General features: G+C 48.0%; 1 protein-coding gene across 5 annotated transcripts in view; it reads left to right on the top strand.

The window, feature by feature from the left end:
* Positions 1 to 10,174, top strand: part of POLR3E (RNA polymerase III subunit E) — a 31,696-nt gene extending 21,522 nt beyond the window's left edge. For all 5 annotated transcript variants that reach the window (XM_007189956.2, XM_057529283.1, XM_028168480.2 and 2 more), the window contains 8 exons: positions 201 to 282; positions 1,585 to 1,644; positions 1,753 to 1,910; positions 2,436 to 2,497; positions 3,064 to 3,590; positions 5,848 to 5,925; positions 8,341 to 8,466; positions 9,383 to 10,174. In XM_007189956.2, the coding sequence (XP_007190018.2) occupies positions 201 to 282; positions 1,585 to 1,644; positions 1,753 to 1,910; positions 2,436 to 2,497; positions 3,064 to 3,590; positions 5,848 to 5,925; positions 8,341 to 8,466; positions 9,383 to 9,439 (1,150 nt within the window). In that variant the 3' untranslated portion in view covers positions 9,440 to 10,174. The remainder of the gene's footprint in view (positions 1 to 200; positions 283 to 1,584; positions 1,645 to 1,752; positions 1,911 to 2,435; positions 2,498 to 3,063; positions 3,591 to 5,847; positions 5,926 to 8,340; positions 8,467 to 9,382) is intronic.
* Positions 10,175 to 15,754: the final 5,580 nt, after the last annotated feature.

Raw genomic sequence — 15,754 nt, 5'->3', positions numbered from 1 at the left:
GCGTTGGGAAAGGGGTAGGAGGAAGAACTCTTGGAGCCAGGCTCCCAGGGAAAAGGGGAGGGTCTGAGGGGAGCGGTTGGGGCCCAGGCCGGCACCCTCCCATGTTGGATAGAGGCCTGAGCTTCCACCCGGAGCCTGAGGGAGTGGGGGGCAGAGGGGCTGAGGACAGGGACTGACCTGCCACCCTGTCTCATTGGCAGTGACATCCTGTACCCCAAGGACTCTTCTAGCCCTCACAGCGGCGTGCCTGCTGAGGTGCTCTGCAGGGGCCGAGACTTTGTTGTAAGTGCCCAGGCTCTCTGGCCTCCCGGGTTGGGGCATCGTGGGAGGAGGACTGGGGCAGCACAGAGTATCCCGGACCTTCGCCCAGGCAGCGGGCAAAGGGCAGGTATGTGTGGCCAGGGTGGGGCTGGGGGGAGTGGAGGGCTCTGGACTCTGGCCTTTCTTCTCCTTCCTCTCAGACCCTGGAGTCTTCAGCTTCATAAGAACCTTTGAGTTCCTAGCCTGGAGGTTGCAAACTGGAGTCCCATAGGTAGATTCTGGCCAAGGAGCCATTTGACCTGAGTGGTGTTTTTAAAATGTTGACTTAGTTGTCTATTTTTACAAATCACAGTCATGATTCAAACTAGATTTCTGTCTTGTCATGAATAATTGGACAGTCTGGTACCATTGGACCCGCACGCCCAAACAGCACCCTCTTTGAGTGGGGCTGACGCTCCCCAGTTCACAACCGCTTTCCTCATGCGTGTTTCTTGCACTGTTGCTGTGGGCTTTTTGCAGCTGCTGAGCTGGCTCATGCCTCCACCCCGTCACCCTATCTGCCCCCCCCGCCCTTATCCAGAGCTTAAGTCCCAGCCAAGGCATCCCTCCCAAAGGCTTGACCCCTGAGCTGCCGGGACCTGCGCTGCCTCCCTTGACCTTGGCAGCGTGCTTTGAGTTTGCTGCAGTCTGTCTCCTTGGAGCTGTCCGTGGTGACCTTGGTGAGCTCATGCGCAGACCTAATCACACCAGGCAGCCCTTAAGCTGTTTCAGAGAGTGCCTCCGTTTTTTTCTTTTCCCAGCTGGGTGTCCCAGCTCCTGTGGGTACTTAGCATCTAGATGCCTGTGTGGTTTATTTTCGTCTCTGGGGGTCAGGGTGCAGTGGCATCGACTCCCAGGCTCGCCTTCCACACGTGTGCCACTCACCCTCAGCTGCCTGTCAGCCCTCCTCTGTTCGTGAGACACCGTCACATCTGGGGGTCTGGGAGAGGGTCTAGTCAAATCTGAGTTGTCGTAGGTGACATACGAGCAAGGTATCCGCCACCCCAGGGAGCTTCTGTGGTGTGGAGTGGGTCCAGCTGCCCTCCTGGAAGAGGTGGCCCAGGAGGTCCTTTGCAGAGGAGGAGATGGAGGCTCAGAGTTGAAGTGACTGCCCTCAGCCAGGACCCAGACCCAGACCCAGACCCAGTCTGCCTGACACCCAGGCCGGCTCAGAGCCGCCACTTTGTGCCCGCATCCCAGGCTCCCAGGACAACAGCAGGGGTTTTGGGGACAGTCCTAGTAGGATCCCTGCCTCCTGGAAACAAGCTTCTTTTTCTCCCTTAGATGTGGAAGTTCACGCAGAGCCGGTGGGTGGTAAGGAAAGAGGTGGCAGCGGTGACTAAAGTAAGTGAAGTTCTTCTTGATCCGAGGCCCGGCCCCACCACTGGAGGAATGGGGGCTGGGTGGGGCTTTCGGGCTGGGCGTGCCTCACCTTTGGCCCCCTCTCCCCAGCTCTGCGCGGAAGACGTGAAGGACTTTCTGGAGCACATGGCCGTAGTGAGGATCAACAAGGGCTGGGAGTTCATACTGCCTTATGACGGGGAGTTCATCAAGAAGCATCCAGATGTGGTCCAGCGGCAGCACATGCTGTGGTCGGGCATCCAGGCCAAGTAAGAGCTTGCTGGGCGGGATGAGGGGGGGCCAGGCAGAGGCACACCAGCTTGTCCCCAGCCACCTGCTTCCAGCGGGCAGTGCAGCCTGGCTGCATCCGGGGCGGGAATGCAAATCTGGGGCTGTGTGCACCCCTCCTCCACTCAGGTGGACCTTGCTGCGCGATCCCAGAATCCCCCCGGCAGAGGCCTGGCACAGACACGCCTGCTGATCCGAGCTGACTCGAACTGACCCGCGTCTGTTCTGGGGGGGTCGGGAAGGAGGGGGAAAGCGCTCAGGAGCAGGAGCGGGGGCTTGTGTGGCCCGAGGCAGGCTGGCGGGAGACCCGCTGGGGAAGGGAGGGTGGCCCACCACTCCCCACCCCCGCCGTGGAGCTCCGAGCTGCGGGGAGAGACCGTCGAAGCTCCAGGCGTGCGACGTCTTAGGGACTAGGATGTCCAGGGCTTAAGGGTGTGTTTCTGCTGGGAGGCAGGTGACGTGAGGGGATACGGTTTAAAGTTAAGAGGGTTCACTCTTCTTTTCAGATTAGAAAAAGTTTATAATCTTGTGAAGGAAACCATGCCAAAGAAGCCGGATGGACAATCAGGTGTGGAGGGGTGTCGGCTGGGTGGGCCCCTAACCCTGACACTGGCTCCAGAAGGGCTACTTTTCTGGAACTTGTCAGGGCTCAGCCTGTGGGGGGATATGAGGGGTTGTGGCTCATTGTTGGCTGCCCTTCTGTGCCCTCTTCCCTCAGCTGGAGGCTTGTCCAGTGGCAGAGCCTTGGCCTCAGGGACCGAGGCTTCTGGGTTCCAGGGCTGTGTCTGGGTTCCAGGCCGCTGAGATTTCTCGCCCGCTTGGGTTGGCAGGGATGCTGGTGGCAGGGACTCAGCAGTAACCCACCCTGGCTTGGGTCTCTGAATGTGGGAATCTGCTTTTCCTGGTTCTGTTTCTTCCCTCATTGTTGGGGTAGCCACATTCCTTCTGGGTAAGATGGGGGCGAAAGGCAGGCTGGGCCACTTGCTTCAAGTGCCAGCTGGCTTGCATTTTCCCTGTCCCCTTCCTCTGGTCAGCAGGGTGTCCCCATCAGGATGGAAGGGAACGGCTGTGGGGCAGAGGGGCCCTTCCCTGCACGGTCCCTACTGTCCTGAGCAACCCTGTGTCTCTCCGCAGGGCCTGCCGGGCTGGTCTCTGGGGACCAACGGGTCCAAGTCGCCAAAAGACAGGCCCAGCAGAACCACGCGCTGCTGGAGCGGGAGCTGCAGCGGAGGAAGGAGCAGCTGCGGGCGGCCTCGGTCCTGCCCGGTGTGCGGATCAAGGAGGAGCCCGTGAGCGAGGAGGGGGAGGAGGAGGAGGAGCGGGGCGCGGAGGAGGCCGAGGAGCCCATGGACACCTCGCCCAGCGGTGGCCTCCACGGCAGGCTGGCCAACGGGCTGCCTGCTGGGCGGGCGGCAGGCGGGGACGGCTTCAACGGGCACCCGCCCTCAGGCTCTGCCGGCACCCCTGTGGCCCGGGAACTGAGGGCCTTCGTGGAGGCCACCTTTCAGAGACAGTTTGTGCTCACGCTGAGCGAACTCAAGCGCCTCTTCAACCTGCACTTGGCCAGCCTGCCCCCCGGCCACATGCTCTTCAGCGGCATCTCGGACCGCATGCTGCAGGACACGGTGCTGGCCGCTGGCTGCAAGCAGATACTGGTGCCTGTAAGTAGCGCCTGCTGGATGGGCGGCACACGCCCCTCGGAGGGCTCCTGGGTAGGCAGCATCTTTCCTGGCTGAAAGTGGCTGTGGAGAGAAGCTGGTACCAGAGTGGCCTGAGCCCTGCCGGCTTTGGGGAAACAGCTGTTTGTAGGGTGCACGGGGCAGGGGCACTCGGGAGACTGTTGGCCTTGGTGTGAATCTCGGCTCCCACGTGGTTGCTGGGTGTGACCTTGGGCCGGTCAGCCTCTCGGCTCTGCACCCTCATCTCAAGTGGGTGAATGTTAGTTTTTGTGTCACGGGGCTTTGGTGAGGGCTGAGTGGGAGTCTGAAGGCCGTCACCCGTTGGCTTGGCACACAGCAGGGCCTTCCTTGGTCACGCCGGCTCCCCGTCCCGGGGTCTAGCCCCCTCGTGTGCCGGCCCCTCCCTCATTCCTGTCAGCTTTGCCGTTTTTCAAGATGATTTCACTTCTAGTATCATTTGATCTTCTTGCAACGGTAGATGAAGAAGCCCGAGTTTCAAAGAAGTAGAATGAACTTGTTTAAAGGTCACATACCCAGGAAGTGATAGAGCTGGAAGTTGAACCTCTGTACAGTGGCTCCAACCAAGTCTTAAATCCTTCCTGCTTCAGCTGAGACGAGCTGACCCTCTCACCAGAGCCCCCAGCTGTGCCTGGGCTCCTGCCGGCGGGCCTCCCTGCCCTGGAGGCTGGCTGACTAGCGTGGCTCTGTGGCCTTTCCATTAGCATTTCTGGTGCCAAGCCTGCAGGTGCAGGGCGGGCCACCCCCACACCCCCCGGCTTCTGGGCTTCTTGTCCCGTCATTGGAAGGGGCCCTAGAGGGGAGGAAGTGCAAGAGCAGAGGGACCCTAGGAGACCACGTACCTGCGCTGAGGGTGAAGCGTGCCAGGCTGTGGCCCCAGGGGGCCTGTGCTCGTCATTCTCTCTCCCAGGCTCTGTCCAGACCTGGCGGCACGTGGGCTGAGGTGGGGCTGTGTCTGCCTCTTAACAAGGGAGCGCTGACGTCTGCAGTCTTAAGGTCAGAAGCACCTGCAGCCTTGGGTGATCTGAGGCAAAGGCCCACCCCTGTGTACGTGAGGAGCAGAAACTAGGACAAGAGGCCCTGGGTCCCAGGCTGGCTGGGGTGTCCCGGGGGATCTGGCCCTCGTGGCAGGGAGCCTCGTTGGTGAGCTCTCCACAGAAGGTACTGGGGTTTGGGGGCCCTGCCCTGTTTGGAGCCACCCTTGTCCACGTAGCAGACGGGTCCGGTAGCCTTTGGCTGGCTGACTGAGCCAGGCAAGGGAGAGGCGCCTGCCTGATGTTAGCCAGGCCATCTTGTGCTGTTGGAGTGGATAGAGGGCGAGGGGCGTGGAGTGGGCCACCCTCGGGACCCGGGATCCTGCGTCATAGTCATGTCCAAGGTGGAATGTTCCTCAGACCTGTCCAGCCTTGTTTTTCTTTATACAAGGGAGCTGAGGCCCAGGGAGAGCAAGTACACTCGCAAAGACTTGAGTTTAACTCCTGGTTCTGCCACTTGTTAGCTGTGTGACCACAGACATTGAGTGAACCTCTCTGAACCGGGCTTTTCTCATGGAGAGTGGAGGCAGCAACACTTCGCTTCCTCTCTGGTAGCAAACGAGACTGTATGTTTAGAGCCCCACCTGGGACTTTACGTGGTAGGAACTGTTGCTATTGCTTGTGTTGCGGTGCCACTCCACCAGGCGCCCCTTCCTGCTCCTGCGGGAACCAGGAGCCCGGGCCACCCTTTCCTCGGCCCACCTTCGGACGCTGCTGAACTGCGAGGCACGGGCCGCTTAGGGTCGGGCAGGGCCTCTAAGCCGTACAGGCACAGCCCTTGTTGGGGGGATTGAAAGTAATCCCCAGGATGTTCCTAAGGAGTTACGGGGCCGGGAGTGCTCCTCAGGACACATCGGAGGGTTGATATTAGGGTGGGAGGATGCTGGATGTTAAAGCAGAGAGGAGAGCTCACGCCAGGCCGATGGGGAAAATGGAAGCAGCCGCCTCCCCGCCTCACCGAGCACGTGCGCAGGCCGCGGGCCGGGCGCGTGCTGCTGCTCGCGGGAGCCCTCTCCGCGCGGGGTGTGGCCGGTGGGGAGGAGGACGCAGATGCAGGCGTGCGGCCGCCCACAGCCCGCAGCTGGTGAGCGGCAGGAGCTGGGCGGGTGCAGACTGTGAGGGCCCCGGGGAAGGGAGGACCCAGGTGGCGAACACGATCGGCCAGCTCACACCTGGGCCTCGGTTAGTTTCCCCCACAGACGGCTGCTTCCCCGGATGAGCAGAAGGTGTTCGCCCTCTGGGAGTCTGGAGACATGAGTGACCAGGTGAGGTGACCTTTGCTGCCGTCCTCCCCGGGAGCAGGTCGGTGTTCCGCAGAGGGTTAGACCTTTGGGGAGGCCCAGGGTGCGGCTGTGTCCACTTCAGATTTTCCAGCCGCGCCCAGTTTCAAGTATTGTGGCTCTGTGGCTCTGTGTACTTCAGACGTGCTGGATGTGCCAGTAGTGTGAGCCAAAACCAGTGGTTTCCAAATGACAGTCTGGACCCTCGGCATCAAAATCGCCTTGTAAAAACTACAGAGATTCCCAGGACTGACCCCAGAGATTCAGTTCAGTTCCATAGGAATGGGGTAGGGTCCTAGGTATTTAAGTTGCTACAAAGCTTTCTAGATGATTCTGATGCCCAGGCAGGCTTGTGAACCTGTAATGGACCACATTTTTCAGGTGGCTGATGGCGGCAGGAATTAAAAGGATTCCTTATCAGATCTCAGGTGCTGGATCAGACCTCAGGTTAGAGAAATTGGTCGTTTTGCCTCTAGTCACACCCAGACAGGAAGGGTCACGGGTGTCCAGTGAACAGAGTATGAATGCAGCCAGCAGCACCTGAGGTCCAGAAGTTTTCCTTAAATCATGAGCTTGCCTGAGTTTTAAAGATTAAGATTTAATTGCTAAACTCCAGTCGATCTGTCCTTTTCCAGGTCCTATCCCTCAGGTGTGGGGAGAAGGGTAGTGAGCAAAGGCCCCCACTGAGTTCTGTGTCCCCTTTTACCTCTTAGAAGGGGACTGACAGGCAGGCTGAGAATACCAAAAGGGCAGGGCCTTCTGTGATGGTGCCGTAGACGGAGAGCAAACTGGAACAGTCTCTGTGTGCTTTTGGCCAGAATAGGTGGCATCTGGGTTTCCTACTCCTGAAGTACTCCAATAATTAAAAGGAAAGAAGTATAAGTGCATGTTCTTAAAAATAAGTAAGACTGAAGCTATATGGGAAACCATCTCCTGCCCTGCCTGACCTGATTCCCACTCCTCAGAGGCAATCACTTCTTAACTACAAGATAACCATCAAAAGAGTTCCTCCATTCTTAAAAATTATTATATATATGCGAAATATGCTTATACTGCTCTCTGATGTCTCAACTTGATGTTATCAATGGGCTTCCTGTTGTGGTGGATGAGGATTTAGTTCTTAGCTATGGGAGAATGTAGACAGGTGTGGGATGTGTTATGACAAGTTTTTTGTTAAATCATATATCAATGCTTATAGCATCATGACTGGAAATTTGTTCATCGTAGAGCCAAATACCAGTAGTATCTACGATTACATTTCTTCTTTTTTTTTTTTCCACTTTTTTCCAGCTTTATTGAAATATAATTGACATAATTTCTTCTTTATACTGCTTCCTATTTTCACTTGCATGGTTTTCTGAACCCATGGATACCAACAGTACTACCGTTCTTGAGTCTGACTCCCCGGGTGCCTCCCCAGCGGGACCAGCTCCATGTCTCTTGCTGGCTTGCAACCTTTTGTCTTCCTTGTTGCTTAATTTTAGCTTCTAAGGGCACAGAGGAGTTGTCTGCATTCTTCCATGTCTTAAAATGGCTTTCTTTTGTCCTCAGGTTTTATTATTTGTCTGGGACTAGGATTTTGGAGGGCAGATCATCTTCCTCTGAATTTAAGATCGTTTTCCACTGTATTCAAGCTTTCAGAGTTGTCGTGCACTGACACTCTGTTCCTTGGTCTTTTCAGTTTGATCCACACCCTTCCTTTAAACCAAACTTACGGTTTTCCTCACTCTGCATATAGCACATCAGTGCAACTCCAGATGCACCCTGGTGTGGATTATTACTGTACTGGGCAGTTGAGTCATTCTTACGAAGTTCTGTGATAGATTCGTAATTCCTGTACCTGTTTTTTTCTGTTCTTCCGGAATTCTTAGGTCATATGTTGGACCTAGTGGATCAAATCTTTTTTCTCTCATTTAACACCTTTTGTACTTTGCAGGGGGTGGGGATTTTGACTATCCTTTATCCTTCCTGTTTAGTTTTTCTTTGGGACGTAATGCTTTTCATGGCATCCTGTCTTGTTTGTGTGTCAGGACTTTAAGCCACTCACTCCTCATCCTGTTCTCTGTCTTCACGCAGTTTAGATGGTGGCTTCACCTGCCTGCTGAATCAGTTACCACTCCTGTTTTTTAATCATGAAAAAGTATGTCTGAATCACTCATCCTCTGCCGATGCTTCACTGGGTTGTTCTTGTGGGCATATACCTTTATTTCTTCATTTTATTGGGGTCTTAAGAGGTGACAAATTGGCCAAACGTGTTTGTCTTTAACCAGAAGTCCTGAGCAAGGACTTTGATCAAAGACTGCAGCGTGGAGTTAGGTCCATAGCCTTTGGGTTTCTTGTTTGGGGATGTTTCTCTTTTAGGTGATTGTTTCCCATAATAACATGTTTTTGCTACTAAAGCATCGACAGGTTTTGCTTGAAATTTTTTCCAAAAATTACCGGGTACGCCGGAACATGATCCAGTCTCGGCTGACTCAAGAGTGTGGAGAAGATCTGAGTAAACAGGAGTTGGATAAAGTGCTAAAGGTACATCCATTTTGTGTATAATAATATCCGGAGGCTCCAGGCTTTTGCTGACTGTGAGCTTAAGAACCAGGGTGCCCACGACTGGCTCCTCCCTGTCTTAGATAGAGGCTGACAGTGTGTGGAAAGGGACCTAGTCTCGTGCCTTTCCTACTGCTGTGTTTATAAATCAGGCTTCCTCTGGACTCCTCCCCAGCCAGTCGGGTCTTCAGCAACAGATAATTGGCATCAGTGTGGTTGGTATATGCAAAAGGACTAAATTGAATAAGATGTAAGCTCCATCTTAAAAAAATATAGTCATCCTTTACAGTGACAGGGCCTAGATTAGAATCCTTACCCCACTCCTTTGAATAGTGTACCACTTTCATGGTTTTTGCCATAGCCACATACTAACTCTTGTGCTACTTGCTTTTAGTAGAACAATTTTTTAATAAAATTTAGTTTAAAAAGGAATATATCATTTGTCTAGTATATGAAAATACTTAATTCCTGTTAAGCATTACCTATAATGCCTTTATGAATTGACTGTGTGGTACAAATATCATACTTGCAGAAGCATTGGAACACTGAAAGCTGATGACAAATTCCCTATATTCTAGTATTCTTATATTCCAGGTCCATAGATGCTGATGCTATTTGTGAAGCACTTTTGTTCTGGTCAGCTTATTCAGTTTTTGTGTTTATAGAGCACATTCATTTATAGTCCCTCACTCTTAAGATACCCCTGAGGAGAGGAGGGGCTTGAGGCCCACACATGGAGGAGGCTGGGCGGTGACCACAGTGTCGTGGTCAGGCAGATTTTGATCTCCCATTTGTGTTCTCTCCATTAATCATAAATCAAGTTTTGATATTCTGCACAGAATGTAAGTAGCTCCTTTTCCTGCTAAAGTCCGCCCTTGACATGTTTCTCTATTCATAGGACTGCTGTGTAAGCTATGGTGGCATGTGGTACCTTAAAGGGACAGTACAGTCTTGACAATAGTTGCAAACCACTAACCCAGTGAATTCAAGCCCAAGGAAGGACGGCAGAGCCAGCAGAGGTGGAAGTAGAGTCTCAATTGCTTCCGAAGACTTGGAGCAAGAGGAACTGACCATCTCGTGGCCTGTGGCGTTGCACTGTCCAGTGGACAGAGGGGATCACACCCAGCCAGTGGCAGGGTCAGCTTAAGTTAGACCGCCCCCAGGAGAGACCAGCTGGGACCTTCTCTGCAGTACAGTTTGAAATTCCTGATGTATTTTGTTTATTATTTGGTTTCATTCTCATAATAAAGAGAGTGTATACTGACATGGGCAGGATGATGAAAATCATGGTTTAATATTTTACTTTCAAACTTAATGCCAACAAGGTCTAAGTTATGTTTACAAGAAAACCTCAAGGTTTTTAATATTTAAAATGCCTAGAAGCCAATATTGTCTTCAATTATCTATCATCTGCTAAGACTTCTGCCAATTTCGTTAAACAAACCAAATTGAATTGTTTTACTGTTGGTTTCCTGTGGCCATTTTACCTTTTAAAACAACCTACTTTATGTAGCAGTCTCAACTGTTTACATGAACCATAGCAAAAAATCAGAATCAAATCCATTTATTCTTAATGTTTGCATAAGGATGCAAGCAAAACCAGGTAAGTATGGAACAATGTATAAGTGAGGTCATCACACTTTGATGTAAAGAATTTATATTTTGTGTATTTTTAAAATAAATGCTAACACTAACGTGGCATCATGGTGCTGTCGTCTTCAGATGGTTACAAGGCAATGCTCTCTGTGGTTTCAAAGCCTTGTGTGTACACCAGAGGGAAGAGAGCCAGCAGCACTGCCCGGTAGTGCTGTGCAGTCACATATGTAATTGTAAAAGTTTCTGGTAGACACATTAAGATAGTAAAAAGAAACTGGTTAAATTTTAATGTATTTGATTTAGCCTAATATAGCTAAAACATCAACATGTAAAACAAAATATTAATATTTTCATGGTACAAAGTTTTCAAGATCTGGTATCTTATACTTACAACACTCACAATTGGACTAGCTACAGTTAAAGTACTTGGCACATGTGGCTCGTAGTGACTACTGGACAGTGCAGCCCTTAGAGGATTATGAAAAAATAAGAGTAAGCTGGATTGGGCTAGATGTGAAATTTTGCTACAGTAAGACGTTTGCCATGGTCTATTTTGGGCAATAGAGCCACTACTATCTGAAGGTTTAGATGATGGTCTATGTGTATGTACCCCTCCCCCCCCCCAAAAAAAAGAAAGAAAGAAAGAAAAGAGAAACATCTAATATTTGGTAATGTAGTTTAGCAGGCTGATTGTATATTATGTTCTTGGTTCTAATTGTTAACATATATGAGTCTGAAAAGAGTAAAAAAAACTTCCAGAATTTTTCTGGAGTGTGTCCAGCTATCATATAATAAATACTACCAAGGGGAGGCCCCTTGTGGTACAGCAGAGACTGATCAGAGCAGAACTGGCAGGGATTGGGGGTCAGGCTCAGTGGGGAGTCAAAGCCTTAAACACTAATAAAGAGAGATGAGTTAAACATTGAATTCAGATAGCTAGGAAAATGATAAAGAACATAGGAAAAGTTTAAAAACAAAATGAGGTAAAAAATGAATGTAAAGTAAGATAGATCAATAGTTACCAGTGAAGAAAAATGGCACAAGCTTGTATAGATAATGAGATGGGAAAAGTTAGAGGAGTTAGATGATTTATAAGGAAAATATAAATTATTAAAAGTGGTTGGAAAGAAATTGCAACAGAGCAATTATTAGAGAAGAAAAGGGCCAGGGATTATCATAGTTGAATTATATCAAATCTTTATGAGGTAACACAAGGGTTAAACTTCAGCATGTAATAGGCCCCCAAATTCTTATCAAAGGATTAATTTAAAAACCTGACAAAGATAGCATGATATGAATAAAAATCCTAAGTAGTGGATTCCAATGGCATGTTAAATAAGTAAGTAAGTAAGTCAACCATAAAATGTCTATACAAGGGTGATATCCGGGCATTTCCTCTAAGATCAGGAACAAGGCAAGGATGCCTACCATAACTACTTCTGTTTAACATAGTGTTGGAAGTCCTAGCTAGAGCAGTTAGGCAAGAAGAAGAAAAAAATTGGAAAAGAAGTAAAATTATGTTTGCAGATGGTATGATCTTATATGTAGAAAACTAAAGATTTCACAAGAAGTCTGTTCCGATGAGTTCAGCAAAGCAGCAGGAAACAAAGTCAATACAAAAATCAGTTGCATTTCTACACACTAACAAGGAACAATCTAAAAAGGAAATTACAAAAACAATTCCATTTACAATGGCATCAAAAAAATAAAATATTTAGTAATTGACCAAGGAGGTAGAAGATTTGTATAATGAGAACTACAGAACATTGCTGGAAGAAATTAAAGAAGACAAATGGAAACACATGTTCATGGATTGGAAGAGTCAGTATTGTTAAAATGTCTACAGTTTCAGTGCAATTCCTATCAAAATCCCAATGATGTTTTTTGCAGGAATAGAAAAACCCATCCTAATATTAATATGGAATCTCAAGGGACAACGAATAGTCAAAACAATCTTGAAAAAGAACAAAACTGGAGGACTCACACTTCCTGATTTCAAAACTTACTACAAAGCTACAGTGATGATAAAGGCAAATAGACCAATGGAATAGAGAGCCCTGAAATAAGCCCTCATATATACTGTCAAATGGGAAAGGGCAGTCTTCAACAAATGGTGCTGGGAAAACTAGACATCCACATGCTAAAGAGTAAGTTTGGACCCTGACCTAACATCATAGAAAAAGTTAACTCAAAATGGATCAAGGACCTTGATGGAAGATCTAAAACAAAACTTTTAGAAGAAAACAACTAAAGCGTTACTACACCGGATTTGGCAATCGTTTCTTGCTATGACACCAAAGGCACAGGTAACAAAAAATAGACAAATTGGACTTGGTGAAAATTTAAAAATTTTATGCATCAAAAGACTCAACTGAGGAAAAAGGCAACCCACAGAATGGGAGAAAATACTTGCAAATCATATCATCTAATGAGGGATTAATATCCAGATTATATAGAGAACTAAAACTCAACAAGATAACCCAATTCAAAAATGGGCAAAGGACTTGAGCAGACATTTATTCAAAGCAGGAGGTGCTGGAGCAGGAGCCTGGTACAAGCCGGGGGTGCCCTGAGGTGGTCCTGGCAGGCCAGCCACAGCACTAGGTGGTCTTCAATCTATAGCCTCCACACTGGGACTGGGAGCAAGCAAGTGTGCATGCTGTTCAAGAGCAGAATCCTGGTTACTTACAGCCGTCTGGTAAGACCCACCGGTTTTCAAGCCAGCTAATGGGGCTCATCTCAGTGTCAGACCCCAGGGCTGGGGTGCCTAATATGTGGCTTGAACACCTCACTCCCCAGGGCAGAGCCCTGAGCCTGCCCTGTGATATCCCCTCTCCTGGGTCACCTGCTATGGGTGCAGGCCTGGACTACATCACTTCTCCCTATCAGACTCTGTGTGGTTCGTTTTTTTTTTACAGCCTTGGTTGTAGAAGAGCCACACTGCTAGTCTTCAGATGGCTCTCAACGAGAACTATATGTGGTTGTAGTTTTGATGTGTTTGTGGTGGGAGGTGAGCCCAGGGTCCTACTCCACCATCTTGATCCCGCCTCCCAGAGTTATTGTTTAATGGGTATAGAGTTTCAGTTTTAAAGAGGAAGAGTTATCGGGATGGATGGTGGTGGTGATGGTTGCACAACAACATGAATGTATTTAATACCTCTGAACTGTACACTTAAAAATGGTCCAGATGGTAATTGTGCATTTCTACCACAATAAAAACAAAAACAAAAAACTTTAAGTTTGAGCAGATGGCTTTAAGTCAGATGGCTCAAACAATTGTCAAGCACAAAAAGAAAGTGTTTTTTAAAGATTAATATAACTGCATAAAATTATTGCTTGGCAAAATGCCAGTAACAAGGTAAAAATTAAGATAAATAGAATATTTGTAATTTCTAATTGCAAAAGTGAATTTCCTAAATACTAGAGCTCTTAAATAAGAAAAGTAGGAGGCGAAGAACAATACAAAAATGGCTTTTAACAGATTAAAAGCTATTCAACCTTATTAATGCAAAATTAAAAGGAAACACCATTTGTCTTCTATTAGTTTGGCAATGGTCATAAAATTTATTGGCATGGCAATAGGCACATGAAAAGATGCTCAACATTGGTAATTATTAGAGAAATGCAAATCTAAACTACAATGAGGAACCACCTCACACCAGTCCGAATGGCCATAATTAAAAAGCCTACAAATAAATGCTGGAGAGGGTGTGGAGAAAAGGGAACCCTCCTATACTGTTGGTGGGAAAGTAAAGTGGTGCAGTCACTATGGAGAACAGTATGGAGGTTCATCAAAAAACTAAGAGTTGCCATATGATCCAGCAGTCCCATTCCTGGGCAAGTATCTGGAGCAAACTAATTCAAAAAGATACATGTACTCCTATGTTCACAGCAGCACTATTTACAATAGCCAAGACATGGAAACAACCTAAATGTCCATCAAGAAATGAATGGATAAAGAAGATGTGGTATATATATATAATAGACCTACTACTCAGCCATAAAAAAGAATGAAATATTGTGCCATTTGCAGCAACATGGATGGACCTAGAGATTGTCATACTAAGTGAAGTCACAAAAAACCATTTGATATCAGTTATATTGGGATTTAAAATATGACACAAATGAACTTATCTACGAAACAGATTCACAGACATAGAGAACAGACTTGTGGTTGCCAAGGAGAAAGGGGGTGGGGGAGAATGGATTGGGAGTTTGGGATTAGCAGATGCAAACTATTATATATAGAATGGATAAACAACAAGGTCCTATTGTATAACACAGGGAACTATATTCAATATCCTGTGATAACCCATAATGGAAAAGAATATGAAAAATAATATATAGGTACAACTGAATCACTTTGCTGTACACCAGAAGCTAACACAACATTGTAAATCAACTATACTTTAATAAAATGTTAAAAATAATACATGGTTCAGGGCTTCCCTGGTGGCGCAGTGGTTAAGAATCCGCCTGCCAATGCAGGGGACACGGGTTCAAGCCCTGGTCTGGGAAGATCCCACATGCTGCGGAGCAACTAGGCCCGTGAGCCACAACTACTGAGACTGCGCGTCTGGAGCCTGTGCCCCACAACAAGAGAGGCCGCGACAGTGAAAGGCCCGCGCACCGCAAGGAAGAGTGGCCCCCGCTTGCCGCAACTAGAGAAAGCCCTCGCACAGAAACGAAGACCCAACACAGCCATCCATAAATAAATAAATAAATAAATAAAATACATGGTTCAAAAAAAAAGATACATGGTTCAGTAAAAATGGAAGATATAGTATACTCCTATTTAAAAGTATGCGGTGGGACTTACCTGGTGGCGCAGTGGTTAAGAATCCGCCCGCCAATGCAGGGGACACGTGTTCAAGTCCTGGTCTGGGAAGATCCCACATGCCGCAAAGCAGCTAAGCTTGTGCACCACAACTACTGAGCCTGAGCTGTAGAGCCCGAGCCACAACTACTGAGCCCGCATGCCTAGAGCCCGTGCTCCACAACAAGAGAAGCCACCGCAACGAAGAGTAGCCCCCGCTCCTGCTCGCCACTAGAGAAAAGCCCATGCGCAGCAACGAAGACCCAACGCAGCCAAAAAAAAAGGGATGATAATGAGCACACTTGTAAGGATATACCAACAAACTGGTAACTAGTTGATTCTGGGGAGAAAGGTTGGGAGGTCAGGGAAGATGAGACAACTTACTTTACAAACTCTTTGTACTGTTTGAAAAAATAATGTTTTACCCATTAATCCAATTTTGCCATTGAGCAAAATTAGATTCAGTGCTCATTTTAACATCTGAATACTGTAAAATGTCTTTCCTATGACTGAATGATCAAATGTTTTGAGAATTACCTAGTCAAATGCTATCAATTCAGAACCAAATCTGACATTTCTAAAATAGTGAAAATTGTATACAGCATATAAATTTGAAAATGTTTTTCAATCATATAGTAATTTTAATGAACATTTATCAGTATGAACAGAATTTGTGCTATTACACAATTCCAAGGAATGGGAAAAAATGGAAATGGAAAAAAAAATCAGTTCTTCCCAGAGAGATTTGTTGGAAGAAGAAAAGTTGGTAATAACAGTGAAATGGCTTAAGCTTAAAATAACAAGCAATTGATCCATTTGTTCATTTTCATAGGTAGTTTTATTTGATTTTTAGAAAAA

Source organism: Balaenoptera acutorostrata, chromosome 15 (genome assembly GCF_949987535.1).
Source record: "Balaenoptera acutorostrata chromosome 15, mBalAcu1.1, whole genome shotgun sequence".
NCBI classification, from domain to species: Eukaryota; Metazoa; Chordata; class Mammalia; order Artiodactyla; family Balaenopteridae; genus Balaenoptera; species Balaenoptera acutorostrata.
This window is presented reverse-complemented; position numbering and strand designations above follow the sequence as displayed.